The sequence below is a fragment of the Diplotaxodon limnothrissa genome, linkage group LG5 (genome assembly GCF_057381915.1).
Source record: "Diplotaxodon limnothrissa isolate DT_005_m linkage group LG5, D_limnothrissa_male_GT1.1, whole genome shotgun sequence".
In the NCBI taxonomy this organism is placed as follows: Eukaryota; Metazoa; Chordata; class Actinopteri; order Cichliformes; family Cichlidae; genus Diplotaxodon; species Diplotaxodon limnothrissa.
This window is the reverse complement of record NC_140600.1, coordinates 2547027-2564417: the sequence shown is the minus strand read 5'-3', so window position 1 is coordinate 2564417 and position 17391 is coordinate 2547027. Positions and strand designations below refer to the sequence as shown.

At 44.4% G+C, this 17391-nt stretch overlaps 1 protein-coding gene across 4 annotated transcripts in view; it reads left to right on the top strand.

The window, feature by feature from the left end:
* LOC146631433 (calcium-dependent secretion activator 1-like) overlaps positions 1-17391 on the top strand; it is a 342226-nt gene that overhangs the window by 67107 nt on the left and 257728 nt on the right. For all 4 annotated transcript variants that reach the window (XM_085352951.1, XM_085352948.1, XM_085352949.1 and 1 more), the window contains exon 3: positions 7927-8259. In XM_085352951.1, the coding sequence (XP_085209077.1) occupies positions 7927-8259 (333 nt within the window). The remainder of the gene's footprint in view (positions 1-7926; positions 8260-17391) is intronic.

The window sequence follows — 17391 nt, the reverse complement described above, 5'->3', positions numbered from 1 at the left end:
AACTGAACATAGATTAATAATAATAACAAAAACCAACAAAGCTCCACAGGAGAATGACAAAAGAATCCATAATGCAAAAATCACACCAAAACCTGAGAACTTAAACTACTGGGTCAAAAATGACCCAGACCTGTGACAACTATTCAGTGAAAAACAAATGCTTTCTGTAACAATATCGCTTTTCCGATAGTGGGATGGAAAAACATCCTTTTAACAGGAAGGAACCTCTGGCAGAACCAGGTTCTGGTGCGGCAGTTATCTGCTGCAACCAGCTGGGGGGGAGGGGAATGAAGCAAAGACATATATTTAAACTTGGTCTTTGTATATGAATGAAAGGCAGCAGGTAAAATGAGGAGCAGCTCTATGCAAACTGAACAGGGATAGCATATGAAGGTAACACATGAACAAGAGAGAAAGCATTTATAGAGCTCATTTTGGAAAAGCAAATGTGGTTTGGCACAACACCGTGTTCAGATCACAATTCTGAGCTGCTAGACGGGACAGGCTTTAAGAAAGGAAAAACTGAACAGGGAGTAGGTGAGCACAGGGAATGGAGCTTGGATGGTGGTTGTTGAGGAATATATATATATATATATATATATACACATATATATATATACACACATATATATATAGCGTAGTGGATAGCGTAGTGGTTAGACTACACGCCTTTGGAACAGAGGATCGCAAGTTCGATTCCTGCCTGGGGCGTCTGTATCCAGTAAGGGTCCTAAGGCTAGACCCCCTATGCTAAGCAAGCCTACCGCAGACATGAGCGAGACAGATAAATATGAAGGCATGCCGGCTCGGACGTCGCCCGGATCAACAAGGTCCGCGTCAGGTGTTGAGGAACCAGGGCACCCTGACGAAAAGTGGGCTACTGGAACAAGAAGGCATCGGTGGGCAAGAGACGAAAACAGGGCGTTGTTGGAATGCTACTACGCAAGTAACCCTGGCGGAAGGGGCTACATGAATAGGATGAGGGACCTATGGATTCTTCGATACCCAACATCCACAATGACGGCGAAACAACTAGTAGCTCAGTGTTCCAACATTCGAAAGAAGGGACTGCTCTCACAGCTAGAGATTGACAAGGTACAACACAAATGCTACGGCAAGGAGGAGTCAGGACGCCAGGTCAGGGGGGCGATATCATCACCCCCACCCGAGATTGGGTACATAGCCCCAAGTGCGATAGGAGAAGGATCGTAAGTGCGAGAGGAACTGACCTGAAAGATAGGATCATGGCCACGCTTGAAACCTGGATCCCCCGTAGCCGGTTACCAAGATTACGTGAAGTACCCTCAGAAGGTCTGCTAGATGATGTTAATGCAGCACTACGGACGATACCTACAACCACGATTACCGACACTAACAAGCTGATCTACAATACGGCAGCAGTGATCAGTGAGATGCTTGGCTACAAGTTGAACAGCCACAAGGGGCAGTACCCTCCATGGAGAAGGAGGCTAGAGGGCAAGATCAAAGTAGCACGGAGGGAGGTTAGCCAACTAACGGAGTTGCAGAAAGGTGCGACAAAGAAGGTGCATAAGAAATACAGCAAGCTGTCCATACCTGAGGCCTTAGAAACTGCCAAGCAAAGACTCACAGCCTTGGCCAGCCGCTTGAGAAGGTACACCAGAGAGATAGAAGGCAGGAGAATAAACCAGCTGTTCTCCACAGAACCAGCAAAGGTGTACTCTCAGTGGCAAGGGAACAATAAGAGAACAGCACCACCAAGGCTGGAGACGGAGCAATACTGGAAGAGCATATGGGAGAAGGACGCAACCCATAACGGCAATGCTCAGTGGCTAGTGGATCTGAGGGCAGACCACAGCAACCTCCCCGAACAGGGTCCAGTAACCATCACAGTGGCAGATATCCAAGAAAGGGTCTCCAGTATGAAGAGTTGGACAGCACCAGGGCCCGACATGGTTCACGCCTACTGGCTAAAGAAGCTGACTGCACTCCACGAGCGTCTAGCAGCACAAATGAACCAGCTGCTAGTTAACGAGAGACACCCGGAATGGCTAACCGAAGGTCGGACGGTCCTGATCCCCAAGGACCCCAAGAAGGGACCGGTCCCCTCCAACTACCGACCAATAACCTGCCTCAGTACTACATGGAAGCTCCTGTCAGGCATCATATCGGCTAAGATGAACAGGCACATGGGTCAATACATGAGCGGGACACAGAAAGGAATTGGCAAGAATACCAGAGGCGCAAAACACCAGCTACTGGTAGACAGAACAGTCAGCCGAGACTGCAAGACCAGACTGACCAACCTGTGCACTGCCTGGATTGATTACAAGAAGGCCTATGACTCAATGCCCCACAGCTGGATACTGGAATGCCTAGAATTGTACAAGATCAATGGGACCCTAAGAGCCTTCATCAGGAACTCAATGGGGATGTGGCGTACAACACTAGAGGCCAACTCCAAGCCCATAGCACAAGTCACCATCAAGTGCGGGATCTACCAAGGAGATGCTCTGTCCCCACTGCTGTTCTGCATAGGCCTGAACCCCCTCAGTGAGATCATTAACAAGACTGGCTACGGATACCGACTACGGAACGGAGCAGTTGTCAGCCACCTCCTGTACATGGATGACATCAAGCTGTATGCCAAGAGTGAACGAGACATCGATTCACTGATCCACACTACCAGGCTATACAGCAATGACATTGGAATGTCGTTCGGACTGGAGAAGTGTAGTCAGATGGTAACAAAGAGAGGGAAGGTAGTCAGAACTGAGGGGATTGAACTACCAGAAGGCAACATTGCAGACATAGAGGACAGTTACAAGTACCTGGGGATCCCGCAGGCGAATGGGAACCATGAAGAGGCCGCTAGAAAAGCTGCAACCACCAAGTACCTGCAGAGGGTCAGGCAAGTCCTGAGGAGTCAGCTGAATGGTAAGAACAAGATCCGGGCCATCAACACCTATGCCCTGCCCGTGATCAGGTACCCTGCTGGGGTAATAGGCTGGCCAAAGGAGGAGATAGAAGCCACTGACATAAAGACAAGAAAGCTCCTTACCATGCATATATATATATATATATATATATATATATATATATACATATATGTGTATATATATATATGTGTATATATATATATATATATATATCCCTAACCCTAGGACGTGCAAACTTTACCGCTGCTGCTAGGTTGAGATTCACGAGTCCGGAGCGGAATTAAAAACACGACATTCATTTAAGGTCATCGCGTGTTTTGTGAGCAAATGCTTTTGCATATTCGTAGTGTTTCCTCCCTTAAATGAAATATCTACTTTGCAAGTATTGCAAGTTGCCCTGTTGTCACCCGTTCTCGTAAAGTATAACCAAACTTTTGAGCGTTTAAGTCGCTTAGGCGTGTTTCCTGCCAGGTAAATGACGCTCCGCAACGTGGTGACGTCATTCGGGGCGACTGGAATCGATAAGGGAATCGTTTGCAAAAATGGCAAACAATTCCAAGGAATTGAAACAGTGTGACCGGTTCTCAACAAGAACCAGTTTTCGATACCCATCCCTAGGCAGAAGTAAAGAAGTTGTTTTGATTGAAACTGTGTGACGCGGACGTACTAAAATAACATGAGGAGCTAGGGTGCAGACGGTTTTGCAGTTATAGGGCAGACATGTAGTATTGAAATAGATCAAGGGACGGTTTAGTAGGGGAGGAGCGAGCGGATTATAACATAGGTGATATGCTTGTAATGCTTTAGATCTGCAGGGGGCTTAGCACTGTGCGTATCTCCTTTTCCGGAAATGAATAAATAAAATGATTGAAAAGTTTTGACCACACTGAGCCGTGTTTTCTCTGTCCAGTAAAAGAATAAAAAGAACAGGATTCAATACTTGGTGCCGAAAACCCGGCATTCTTTTACAGCTGAGAGGACAAATTTGTCCCAAGGTGGGATCGTGAAATGAGGCCAACAATCAATAGAATTTAAAGGTAAGCACCACCTGTTAAATCAAAGTGTGCATATTGGATGAATTCTAAATTATCTGTTCGCTGAGTTAACGATCTTCACTGTTAAATTGGCTCAGTAGTGTTGAAACATTAGAACAAGAGATTTTTGCTAAGAACTGCAGGTTGATGTTTAAGTCTGCTGCAAAGTTGTCTTCACGTGTTGCCGTGGAAGTATAATAAATTTTACAATAGGCCAGCAGGCGTTGGACGTCGGCCGCAGGTACGGTGTTAAAGTTACCAATTTGATTCTAGTACGAGAGTTGGACTCTTAAGAGCGCGAAGTGCAGCTTTGGCAAACCACCTCTCTTGGACGCAAGAGTGGATCCGATGGAACTGGGTGCCAGGTCGGTAATTCCTCGGGATTAGTTTCGCGCTGATTGGAAAGCAGAAGTTGGACTTCAGGGGGAGAGTTTGGACGACAGGGTTGGACCCGGGCATTGATTAGAGCTGGTTGTTTCAGTCCCCAGTGATGCTTTTAAATTTATCTGTGGTTAAAAGTTGTGAACCCCTCTTAAATTAATGACGTGGGCATAGGAGGTTGGACCCGGGCGTAGGACGCCAAGAAACCCACGAGGGACCCACGGTGCTTCTGCTTGAGTGCAATTGTGTTGATTGTGTTTGTGTAATTGGCTGTTTGTTTATTGTGCATGGTTGCAAGTCTAAAGCGGTTAGTATATACTTGTGTGAAGCTGTTCAGTTTGTGTGCGTGGCTGAGGGTGCATTCGTTTTATATTAAAAGTGAGTAGAATTACAGAGGGCACAGTATATAGTGTGTGAACATTGTAACAAGAGTTTGATTAGGGTGAAGAAACTCAGGAAATGCAGTGATGTGAAGAGTGTGTGTGCATGAAAAACGCTGTGTGTGTGTGTCTGTGACAGGAAGTGAAAATGTCTGCATGCAGTCTGAAAGGAAATTGCCTGATGTGTGTGTAACGAGTGAGAGAGAGACGTTTTAAAATGTAGATAGAAGACTTAGAGAATGAAAGTGTTAATAAGTAGTGATGAAAATGATATTAAACAAATGTCTTAGTGTGTTAATACTAATGGACTTGGCTCAACCTCCTCCATGAGTACAGCGGCAGAATGATAGATTAACATAACTGGAACGACAAACGGGCTGAAAATTTCACAGCTTCATCCTGTGCTTATCTTGAGAAGAAGCTTCAAGGACGGTCAAACTCTCACTGAAGACTAAAGGCAGCTCCAGAGCAACCGAGTCGACTTCAAGAATCAACAACAGAGAACAGACAGCAACAATGACCTAAAACTCTGAAGGGTCCAGAAGCATGTACAAATACCATGGTGAAGGGAGGCATGCGTTCTTAATCCCAAGCTGGGAGTTTACAGGTGACATCATTGTGTGGATGGACTTGATGGGACTGTCTGAGTTTCACATTTGCCATGCTGGGAGTTAACCGGCAAAATAAGAGACTGAAAAAAAGAAGAGAGAACGAACAGAGAAGAAGAAACAGCTCATTGGGCGTATCATTGCTGCAGATCTCAGGGAGCAGGAAGCAACTGTGAGAAGAGAAGACGAGGGCTTGGATGAGAGATGAAGGCTGGTGTTGTTAAAGTGAGAGCATATGAAAATTGGGTTGAAAATTGAGGCTGACTGGTTGAGAAAGTGTCCAGACCCTTGTAACAGAAAGGTAAATAAAATAAAGATATAAAGAAATAAACTAATAATTACATAAATGAATAGAAAACATACATACACAAATAGAAACATATGAAATTATTTTTGGAGAGAATCAGGAGCTGGGAGAGAAAGTTTGCATCCACAGCTCCACGCCAATATGCATGCATTAATCTGAATACAAATCCATACATGCAATGAAGATCAGCTTACACTCATGAATGCTAATATATCACATAAATGCTAAATAGTGTAGATTTAACAGACACTTGCTATCAGATGCTGAGGTTATCCATCGCTGAGAAATAGCTCTGCAAGTTGGACGAACACAGGTTGACTTCTGTGAAAAGGAAAACAGACTGTTATGACCAACCAGTGATCAAACAATAAATTTAGTTTTAAAATAGTAAATTGTGAGAGGTCTTTTGCTGATTGAGCAACACCGGTGACTACTGTATGAAGAAATTTTAATTTTGCGGTAATATTTTTAATATGCATTTCTGTTGTTTGGCGAAGTGGGAGAGCTATGAGTCAATATGCAAATTAGTTGAGTGTTCTTAGATTAGGGAAAGATGATTTGGTTTCACATGTGAACAGAGTACAAGAGAGGGTTGAATGAGTGGAGACATAGAAAATAGTTCCTGTTTTGGGTGCATGAGTGAAGCTTGTACTGAGAGAAATATATATCTGACTGTGTGAGAAGAATTGCTTGGTAAAATACATGATAGCATGGTACAGGAAAATTAAATAAAGTTGTTCGGTCTGTGACTAAAAGGATAGTAGGCAAGTGGTAGGTGAGGGAATGACAGTTGATAGATGGCTCATGAGCAAGCTGGTTGATAAGTATAGTGAAGAACAAATCAGGCTAGAAAGTTTTAAAGTTTGAAATCCATCCACAATTACCAACTGTAGTCATTGTGAAGCAACAACTGCGTTGTAGTCAAAAAGCCACCACATAGATGTGAGCTAATCAATGTCTAAAATGATTATATAAAGTAATACCTGTTTTTCTTGTGCTTTAGCAAGTTCAGTGAGGGTGGAAGATGAAATTTCTTGAAAGCCCCAAAAATTACTGAAATAAAGACATAAAAGACCAAGACAGGTCCTGGAAATGTGCAAATAAAGTGTGTCTGTGAAATCTGGTGTGGAAATTCTTCCTTTTAAATGCACCTGGGAAACAGAGATGCACACATAATCAACGTAGTGTTTTTTTGTTATAAAAATGGGCAAGTCAGCATGCAGGTAAACAACATTTGTCAGAGTTAAAGGTTATTACAATCCCTAAGTAAGTAGGGAATGGTTCAGTGTCCTCCTTTACTGCCAGCACTGGGGAAAACTGAATAAGCGCTGCTTCCATGTAGATTGAATGTCTGTCAAATATCCAAGCCAAAACTACGGTCACAGCAGCATGTGGAATGCTAGATATCTAGTTAGCCGAACATATGTATAGTTGGCTAATCTCATCTAATGGACCAAAATAGAGCTTTGACACAAACACATTGTGGTGTATGTGCAAGGTGGTGAGAGAGAGAAAGAGTCTGCCTCATGTTCTAATTGGTTCTTTTTTAAAAAATTTTTTTACATATTGTCATATTTTATTCTACAAATTTTCTCACCAAGTTCTTGCAAGCTCTTTTGTAACATATTTGTTTTTATACAGACCTGCAAGCTCTTGACTCTATAAGACCTTTGAAGGTCTGGAATTAAGTCAAAACTCAATTCTTTATAGATAAATAACCTAATTCTAAAATGACATATTAAAGAGTCCACATGTTGTGCAGATTTGTACTTAAGTCACTGTTTTGTTAGGTTTAGGCAAAAAATGTCATCCTTTGCAATAAAAAAAGAAAAAAATCCTATCATGTAATTATAATAATAATAATGGATTGCATTTATATAGCACTTTTCAGGGCCCTCAAAGCGCTGTACAATTTCACTATTCATTCACTCTCACATTCACACACTGGTGGAGGCAGCTACAGTTGTAGCCACAGCTGCCCTGGAGCAGACTGACAGAGGAGAGGCTGCCATATCGCGCCATCGGCCCCTCTGGCCAACACCAGTAGGCGGTAGGTGAAGTGTCTTGCCCAAGGACACAACGACCAAGACTGTCCAAGCCGGGGCTCGAACCGGCAACCTTCCGATTACAAGACAAACTGCCAACTCTTTGAGCCACGATCGCCCCCGTTCTATTATGTTAATTATTATTTAATTAACATAGAAGTCCCTGTGTGTATCAAGAGTTGATGTTAAAGTTGTGCTCTTGTAAAACCTACTTTAAAACAAACTGATCTAATGGTTTGCAAATTCATTGCAGGTGTTCCTGAAAAGTGACCGTGTGTCCCGGATGGTGCAGAGTGGCGGCTGCTCAGCTAGTGACTCTCGGGAGGTTTTTAAGAAGCACATAGAGAAACGTGTGCGCAGCTTACCTGAAATTGATGGGCTAAGCAAAGAAACAGTGCTGAGCTCCTGGATTGCTAAATTTGACACCATATACCGAGGTGAAGAGGACCCCAGGAAACACCAGCAGCGTGTAACAACCAGTGCTGCCTCTGAACTCATCCTTAGCAAGGACCAACTATATGAGATGTTCCAGCAGATCCTGGGTATCAAGAAGTTTGAGCACCAGCTCCTTTATAATGCCTGTCAGGTCAGTAAATTAACAGATTTTGGGAAAATATAAGTTTGCTGTTGTCTATAATTTAACTTCCACCTGTTTAGACCTTACTGTTGAATGTGGAACGTTAGTTGGTGAGGGTGGCCATGCCAGAAAAAGAATTGAAAACCTTTGTTCTTGAGATCTGGAAACAGAAGTACTGATTTTGAAACAATTAGATCATATAAGGTCACGAGAACTAAGGTTGTTGAGTAGTTCAGTCAAAAGATACTTGCTTAAACAGTGCCTTGGAACTTCTGGTAACTTGTAACTTAATGCAAATAACTCCACAAAAAAGTAAGCCAGAAGAAGCTGTCTTTCTTTCTCTGGGAATTTAATATTGGCAGCTGTAATGACAAGACAAAAGCAAGACATGATCAGTGAAGGCAGACAGGCATCATCACAGTCATCAGTTTTTTTAAGAAACATGTTTTTTTCACGTTTCCTATAGCTTTAGTTTAGACAACCAAGAGAGCTTGTACTAAAGTCCCGTTTCCATTAGTAGATACTCAGATCGACTAACCACAGATTGCCACAACTTGACTCGGATCAACTGGTTTTCCATTACAAAAAAGTAACAGTCATAGCATCATTGTCGCTGTCATTGCTTCCATACAGAGATGATCCAATATTAAAATGATAGTTATTGCATCCCTGCCATCACATGCATGTGAACTTGAGTGACATCTCATTCTTAATCTATAGGATGTAATATGCCCCCTCTCTGGGGCTGGGGTTGGTTGATGATCTGGTTATTGAGTTGCTGCTGGCTGCCCCAGAGAGTGGAAGGATATGTGTCTCTTTGTGCAGTTGTGAGTGTGTGTGTGTTGTCTGCGTGGGACTAGGCCTGGGTGTGGGTCTTCCTGAGCCTTAGTCCCTCTTTGACATTGTTATTGAGGGTGAAATAATTCCCCTCCCCACTGCTCCACACTGGTTGTTGTTCCCCCTGGGACTTGGGCACTTGAGCCCCTTTATCCATTAGTACCTACTCGGATCGACTCACCGTGGATCGCCACAACTCAACTTGGATCGCCTGGTTCTCCATTACAATCCAGTACTATCTTATGTGCATGGTTGTCCTCAAAGCAACGCTGATGAGCGTCCCATGACATAATTAGTACAGTAGCTTGCAAAAGTATTCGGCCCCCTTGAACTTTTCCACATTTTGTCACATTACAGCCACAAACATGAATCAACTTGATTGGAATTCCAGGTGAAAGACCAACACAAAGTGGTGCACACGTGAGAAGTGGAACGAAAATCAGACATGATTCCAAACATTTTTTACAAGTAAATAACTGAAAAGTGGGGTGTGCGTAATTATTCAGCCCCCTTTGGTCTGAGTGCAGTCAGTTGCCCATAGACATTGCCTGATGAGTGCTAATGACTAAATAGAGTGCACCTGTGTGTAATCTAATGTCAGTACAAATACAGCTGCTCTGTGACGGCCTCAGAGGTTGTCTAAGAGAATACTGGGAGCAACAACAAAATTATTGAAAAATTTAAAGCGGGCTTAGGCTACAAAAAGATTTACCAAGCCTTGAACATCCCACGGACCCCTGCTCAAGCCATCATTCAGAAATGGAAGGAGTATGGCACAACTGTAAACCTACCAAGACAAGGCCGTCCACCTAAACTCACAGGCCGAACAAGGAGGGCGCTGATCAGAAATGCAGCCAAGAGGCCCATGGTGACTCTGGACGAGCTGCAGAGATCTACAGCTCAGGTGGGGGAATCTGTCCACAGGACAACTATTAGTCGTGCACTGCACAAAGTTGGCCTTTATGGAAGAGTGGCAAGAAGAAAGCCATTGTTAACAGAAAACCATAAGAAGTCCCGTTTGCAGTTTGCCACAAGCCATGTGGGGGACACAGCAAACATGTGGAAGAAGGTGCTCTGGTCAGATGAGACCAACATGCAAAACGCTCTGTGTGGAAAACTAACACTGCACATCACTCTGAACCATCCCCACTGTCAGATATGGTGGTGGCAGCATCATGCTCTGGGGGGGCTTCTCTTCAGCAGGGACAGGGAAGCTGGTCAGAGTTGATGGGAAGATGGATGGAGCCAAATACAGGGCAACCTTGGAAGAAAACCTCTTGGAGTCTGCAAAAGACTTGAGACTGGGGCGGAGGTTCAGCTTCCAGCAGGACAACGACCCTAAACATAAAGCCAGGGCAGCAATGGAAAGGTTTAAAACAAAACATATCCATGTGTTAGAACGGCCCAGTCAAAGTCCAGATCTAAATCCAATCCAGAATCTGTGGCAAGATCTGAAAACTGCTGTTCACAAACGCTGCCCATCTAATCTGACTGAGCTGGAGATGTTGTGCAAAGAAGAATGGGCAAAGATTTCAGTCTCTAGATGTGCAAAGCTGATAGAGACAGACCGTAAAAGACTGGCAGCTGGAATTGACTCAGGGGGCTGAATAATTACACACACCCCACTTTGCAGTTATTTATTTGTAAAAAAATGTTTGGAATCACGTCTGATTTTTGTTCCACTTCTCACGTGTGCACCACTTTGTGTTGGTCTTTCACCTGGAATTCCTTTTGTTTTTGGTTTTTTTGGTTTTTTTGTGTCCCGTCTGGCACTGTAGCAATCAGAATTATTGTCTGAAGGCCAAGAAAAATGCCCAACAGATTTACTTTCCCAAGTGGGCCTTTTGCTATACTGGTCCACTTGATTGTCATAGTTTATTTGATCTTTATTAGTTATTTTTATTCTAAGTTATTGTAATCAGGCCAGACTGGAGTCGGGGACGGGAAAGAAAAACAAGAAGAAAAGTTCAGAAGAAAGTTAACAGAAGGAGAGGGAAAGAAAAAGGAGAAAAGAGATAGAGAGAAAAGACAATGAAAATCTGCTTTATTGCTTTTTTTTGCTTTTCCCCCCCTCTTTTCCTGGATCATCTGTTGAGAAAAAAGAAAACAAGCAGAAGAAGACTAGAGCAATAGAATAAACAACATCATGATGATCTATGGGAATATAACAGTAAATACTAAATGTTAAACATTATTGTGCAGCACATAAGATCGACAGCGCACAGTGTGCTTTAAGGTAGGAGCCAAAAAGGGTGTAGTTTGTGTGTGTGAGCACCCGTGTGTACATGGGCGATCGTGGCTCAAGTGTTGGGAGTTTGCCTTGTAATTGGAAGGTTGCCGGTTCGAGCCCCGGCTTGGACAGTCTCGGTCCTTGTGTCCTTGGGCAAGACACTTCACCCGTTACCTACTGGTGTTGGCCAGAGGGGCCGATGGCGCGATATGGCAGCCTCGCCTCTGTCAGTGCGCCCCAGGGTGGCTGTGGCTACTGTAGCTGCCATCACGAATGTGTGCGTGAATGGGTGGATGACTGGATATGTAAAGCGCTTTGGGCTCCTTAGGGACTAGTAAAGCACTATATAAATACAGGCCATTTACCTGTGAGCATGAATGTTTTTAAAAGGTTCCTACATGTAATGATCTGCTAGAGGGTGTGGGGAGCCACAGCCCTGTCCACCAGGTTTCACGTGGAATTCAAATAAAAGTTATTCATGTTTGTGGCTGTAATGTGGAAAAGTTCAAGGGGGCCGAATACTTTTGCAAGCCACTATATGTGACATGAAGGCTACAAGAAAGGTTGATGTCAAAGTGACGATATATCTGGTGCTCGATCTGTGGCTTTTCATCAGACTTGGAGACCACGGTGTTGTTGTTTTTTTGTAGCCAGTTCCTTCATTTCAAAAACGGTGGTTTTAATTTTCTTAAATGAGAGGCTCACATGACTCATCGAGTAATACCACTGACCAGCCAATCGGTGGCATGCAGTCTGACGATGTCCCATTTTATTACCTACTCAGATCGTGTGGAACCCTGGCCGAGCAGATACTACCACAGTACCTTTTACCAGGTACTAAAACCTAATGGAAAACCCCTAAAACTGTGGCAAACAATGCCGAGTCGATCTGAGTAGGTATTAATAGAGTAGACGATGGCACGGCCACATCAGGACATCCAGACACCTTCCTGACCGCTCCGGACTATGCAACTTTTTAGCTTTTTACTTGTTTATTACGTTGTTATACATTCCAGGAACTTCTAGTTTTATAGTTTATGACAGCAGATCCCTTCTCAACATCGGTAACAAGTTTGCACATGTAATTTTGGACACTTTTAAATCCCACCCATCCTGGCCGACCGAGATACTACGCAACGCGGCCAACAACAATGGACAGCACGTTCACCCGAGGCGCAGAACAAAGAAAACGCGCTGGCGTTCGGAACAGACTGAGACAGCAGGTGCACCGTGCACCACTGTCTCTGTTGAGTGTAGTTGGATAACAAACTACACTCAACAAAAATATAAACGCAACACCTTTGTTACTGCTCCCATTCCCCATGGGATGGACGTAGAGACCTAAAATTCATTCCAGATACACAATATAACCATCCCTCCCAAACAGTGGTCACAAATCAGTCCAAATGTGTGGTAGTGGGCACATCTGCTATATTGAGATAATCCATCCCACCTCACAGGTGTGCCACATCAGGATGCTGATCTGACATCATGAGTAGTGCACAGGTGTACCTCAGACTGCCCACAACAAAAGGCCACCCTGGAATGTGCAGTTTTGTCTCACAGCAAAATGCCACAGATGCCACAAGCAATGAGGGAGCGTGCAATTGGCATGCTGACAGCAGGAATGTCAACCAGATCTGTCGCCCGTGCATTGAATGTTCATTTCTCAACCATAAGCCGTCTCCACAGGCGTTTCAGAGAATATGGCAGCACATCCAACCGGCCTCACAACCGCAGACCTCGTGTAACCACACCAGCCCAGGACCTCCACATCCAGCAGGTTCACCTCCAAGATCGTCTGAGACCAGCCACCCAGACAGCTGCTGGAACAATTGGTTTGCACAACCAAACAATTTCTGCACAAACTGTCAGAAACCGTCTCAGGGACGCTCAACTGCATGCCCGTCGTCCTCATCGGGGTCTTGACCTGACTCCAGCTCGTCGCCGTAACAGACTTGTGTGGGCAAATGCTCACATTCGATGGCGTCTGGCACGTTGGAGAGGTGTGCGCTTCACGGATGAATCATGGTTCACATTGTTCAGGGCAGATGGCAGCTGAGAATGTCCCAGTTCTTGCATGGCCAGCATACTCACCGGACATGTCACCCATTGAGCATGTTCGGGATGTGCTTGACCGGCGTATACCACAGCGTGTACCAGTTCCCACGAATATCCAACAACCTCGCACAGCCATTGAAGTGGAGTGGACCAACATTCCACAGGCCACAATTGACAATCTGATAGACTCCATGCGACGATGTGTTGCACTGCATGAGGCAAATGGTGGTCACACCAGATACTGACCGGTTCTGGGTCCCCAGACCCCCAATAGTGCAAAAAACTGCACATTCCAGGGTGGCCTTTTGTTGTGGGCAGTCTGAGGTACACCTGTGCACTACTCATGATGTCAGATCAGCATCCTGATGTGGCACACCTGTGAGGTGGGATGGATTATCTCAATATGGCGGATGTGCCCACTACCACACATTTGGACTGATTTGTGACCACTGTTTGGGAGGGATGGTTATATTGTGTATCTGGAATGAATTTTAGGTCTCTACGTCCATCCCATGGGGAATGGGAGCAGTAACAAAGGTGTTGCGTTTATATTTTTGTTGAGTGTAGATGATCTGAGGGCAAGAGTCACCTTCCAACGTGACATGAGGGACTGCAACATTCTGTCCTTCGCAGAGACATGGCTGACCCCCACCATGCCGGACCAGGCCAAAACTCCATCGGATTCATTCTTCATGCTCCGCACGGACAGAATGGTGGAGTCGAACAAAACAAAAGGTGGAGGAGTGTGTTTCTTGTTAAACAGAAAGTGATGTGACCCCAAGAGCATTTCTACTCTCTCCACCGGCTGCTCGCCACTTCTGGAATACCTGAGCATTAAGTGTTGCCCTTTCTAACTGCACAGTGAGTTCACCTCGGTAATAGCTACAGTGGTCTACATCCCACCCCAAGCGGACACAGCTGGTCGGCCCAATCAGAAGCTACGCTACAGGACGCGCTCAACGACGTAGACTAAGACAGTAAGCTTTGTAAACCGTTCCCAAACCAGAAACCGTGGGTGGGCAGATCGATCTGTGCTGCAGTGAACGCCAGGACCACCACCTACAACACGGGTCTCACCACTGGCGATATGAGCACCCACAAACCGGCCTCATACGGCGTGCGGCGCGCGGTGAGGGATGCCAAACGCCTGTATCAGGAGCGAGTGGAGTCTCACTTCAGCCGGGGCGACACACGGAGAATGTGGCACAGACTACGCACAATCACGGATTACAAAGCCAGGGACAATGCGCCGACCAACGCCCACTCTGCATTCTCCAACGAGCTGAACCAGTTCTACGCCCGTTTTGAGGTTAGCCAGGTGGCTAATTCTAACGACTGACACATATAGCTTTGCAAAAACTGCATAAAAAGCACTTGCAGCAACAAAAACATAATATTCCAGAAACACAGTTTGCCGATCAGCTGTTTGTAACACTTCCTACGTCCATCAGCGTGAACTATCGCATGTCTTCCATGTCCTGCCCGAAACTGGAAGTGACGTCATTTTGCGCATATGTAGTTTTTTATCATCAGGGCCTCATGAGCCTATACTGGTGTTTTTAAAATTTCTGTTTGACTTTATGACTTTCTGTGTCGTTTCTGGGATGCTTCGGACTCATATTGCACTGCTGGAAATATTTTATTTTGATGCATATGCTGTTTTTTTTGCAAATTTGCATCATAATATTTATTTTAGTTTTTCCTGCAGTATATAAAAATTGGTGAATTTCAAAAACAAAACTATGAAGACACTTAAAATAAATTTCCTGTGGTGGGAAACTATTTTGTGCAACCTTTTTGTATTTACAGTTTTGAGGGATAAGCCTCTTAAATTTCTCTAACTAGAAATATATGTTAAAAAACAAAAACGATTTTCATTTTTTTTGTAGTTTATTGCACTTTTTTTTGCAATATATGTAATTACTATGCACTTAATGCAGACATATTATTAAAATTTGGGCGATAATGGTTGTATTGATGTATATCAACTTGAAATTCTCCCAGAAATGGCTCCACAGCATGTAAAAATATAATATAAGCTCTGGCGGACTTGGTTCTATGGTAGGTCTTAAAGGGTTAAAGACCTTTTATGACTCTGTGGTGGCATCTGTCACTTTTTACAGTGTTGTATGTTGGAGCAGCGATTTATCGGCAGCTGAGAGGAAGAGGCTGGATAAACTCATCAGGAAGGCCAGCTCTGTTCTGGGATGCACCCTGGACCCAGTGCAGGTGGTGGGAGACAGAAGGACTCTGGCCAAAATAACATCTCTGATGGACAGAGTCTCCCACCCCATGCATGTAAATTTTGCTGAACTGCAGAGCTCCTTCAGTGTCAGACTGCTGCATCCTCGATGCATGAAGGAGTGTTTCCACAGGTCCTTCATCCTTGCAGCTGTCAGACTGTACAATCAAAACTGCTCCCAACAAACATAGATGTTTACATCTGCGCTGTAACTGCAATAATTTAATCAACCGATTCGCACTACAACCTGGTTTGCCTCTTACCTGTAGTTAATTTTATTTAATTTAAATTCAAATTCAAATTCAAATTCAAATTCAAATTTTATTTGTCATGTACACAGTCATACACAGTACGATATGTAGTGAAATGCTTGGACAACTGCTCGTGACCTAAAGAAAACAAAAAAGGAAAGGCTATGAATAAGAGGAAATAATTATGAAAAATTAAAAAGGGTAAATTTAACTAGGAAGGAATAAAATGTAAATTAAGGTTAAAAATGAAATAACTGTACAACACAATTTAGAATGAAGGGTAAATTTAACTGGGAAAGAATAAGATAAAATATATAAATTAAAGTTGAAAATAAAATAACTGTACAACAAAATACACAATACACAGTATAGAACTATATAAGAATGTATGAAGAAATATAAATAAATATATACACAATAACAGCAGCTGTACAAGTATTAACTGGAAATGAAGAATATAATGTCCAGTGTTGTGCAATCCACATTATGTCTTGTGCAGTGCAAATATGCTTAAAGTGATTTAAGTGATGAAGTGAAAACAATGTCCAGAATGTCCAGTGTGTGTAAGAACTGTATGTGTGGGTCAGTACTGTGTGGTGGTGTGATTGAGAGACCGTATCGCCTGCAGGAAGAAGCTCCTCCTCAGTCTCTCTGTGTTGGTCTTCAGGGAGCGGAATCGCTTTCCTGACCTCAGCAGAGAGAACAGTCTGTTGTTGGGATGGCTGAGGTCCTTCACCATCTTCCTGGCCTTGGTCCAGCACCGCCTGCTGTAGATTGAGTGCAGGTCAGGGAGCTCGGAGCGGATGGTGCGCTCAGCTGACCGCACAACCCTCTGTAGAGCTCGTCTGTCCTGCATGGTGCTGTTCCCGAACCAGGTTAAGATGTTTCCCGTCAGGATGCTCTCTATGGTGCATGAGTAAAAGTTCCTGAGCACCTTGGAGGGCAGTTGGAAGTTTTTCAAGCGTCTGAGGTGGTAGAGACGCTGACGGGCCTTTTTCACCACGGTATTGATGTGACAGGACCATGACAGGTCCTGCGTGATGTGAACTCCAAGGTATTTGAAGCTGTCCACTCTCTCCACTGGGCACTCGTTGATGACGGGGGTCTGGTAGTTCCTCTCCTGCTTAGTGCTGAAGTCCACTATCAGCTCCTTTGTCTTACTGACGTTTAGAAGGAGGTTGTTCCTCTGGCACCAGTTCTCCAGATTCCTAATCTCCTTCAGGTAGGCCGTCTCGTTGTTATCAGAGATCAGGCCCACCACGACGGTGTCGTCAGCAAACTTGATGATGGTGGTGGAGCTGGTAGTGGTCACACAGTCATATGTGTACAGAGAGTACAGCAGGGGGCTCAGAACACACCCCTGGGGGGCTCCAGTGCTGAGAGTGGTGGAGGCTGAGACATGTCCGCCCATCCTTACTGCCTGTGGTCTGCCAGTTAGGAAGTTGGAGATCCACTGACACATAGATGAGCTGAGTCCCAGATGCTCCAGCTTGGTGGTGAGTGTGGAGGGAATTATGGTG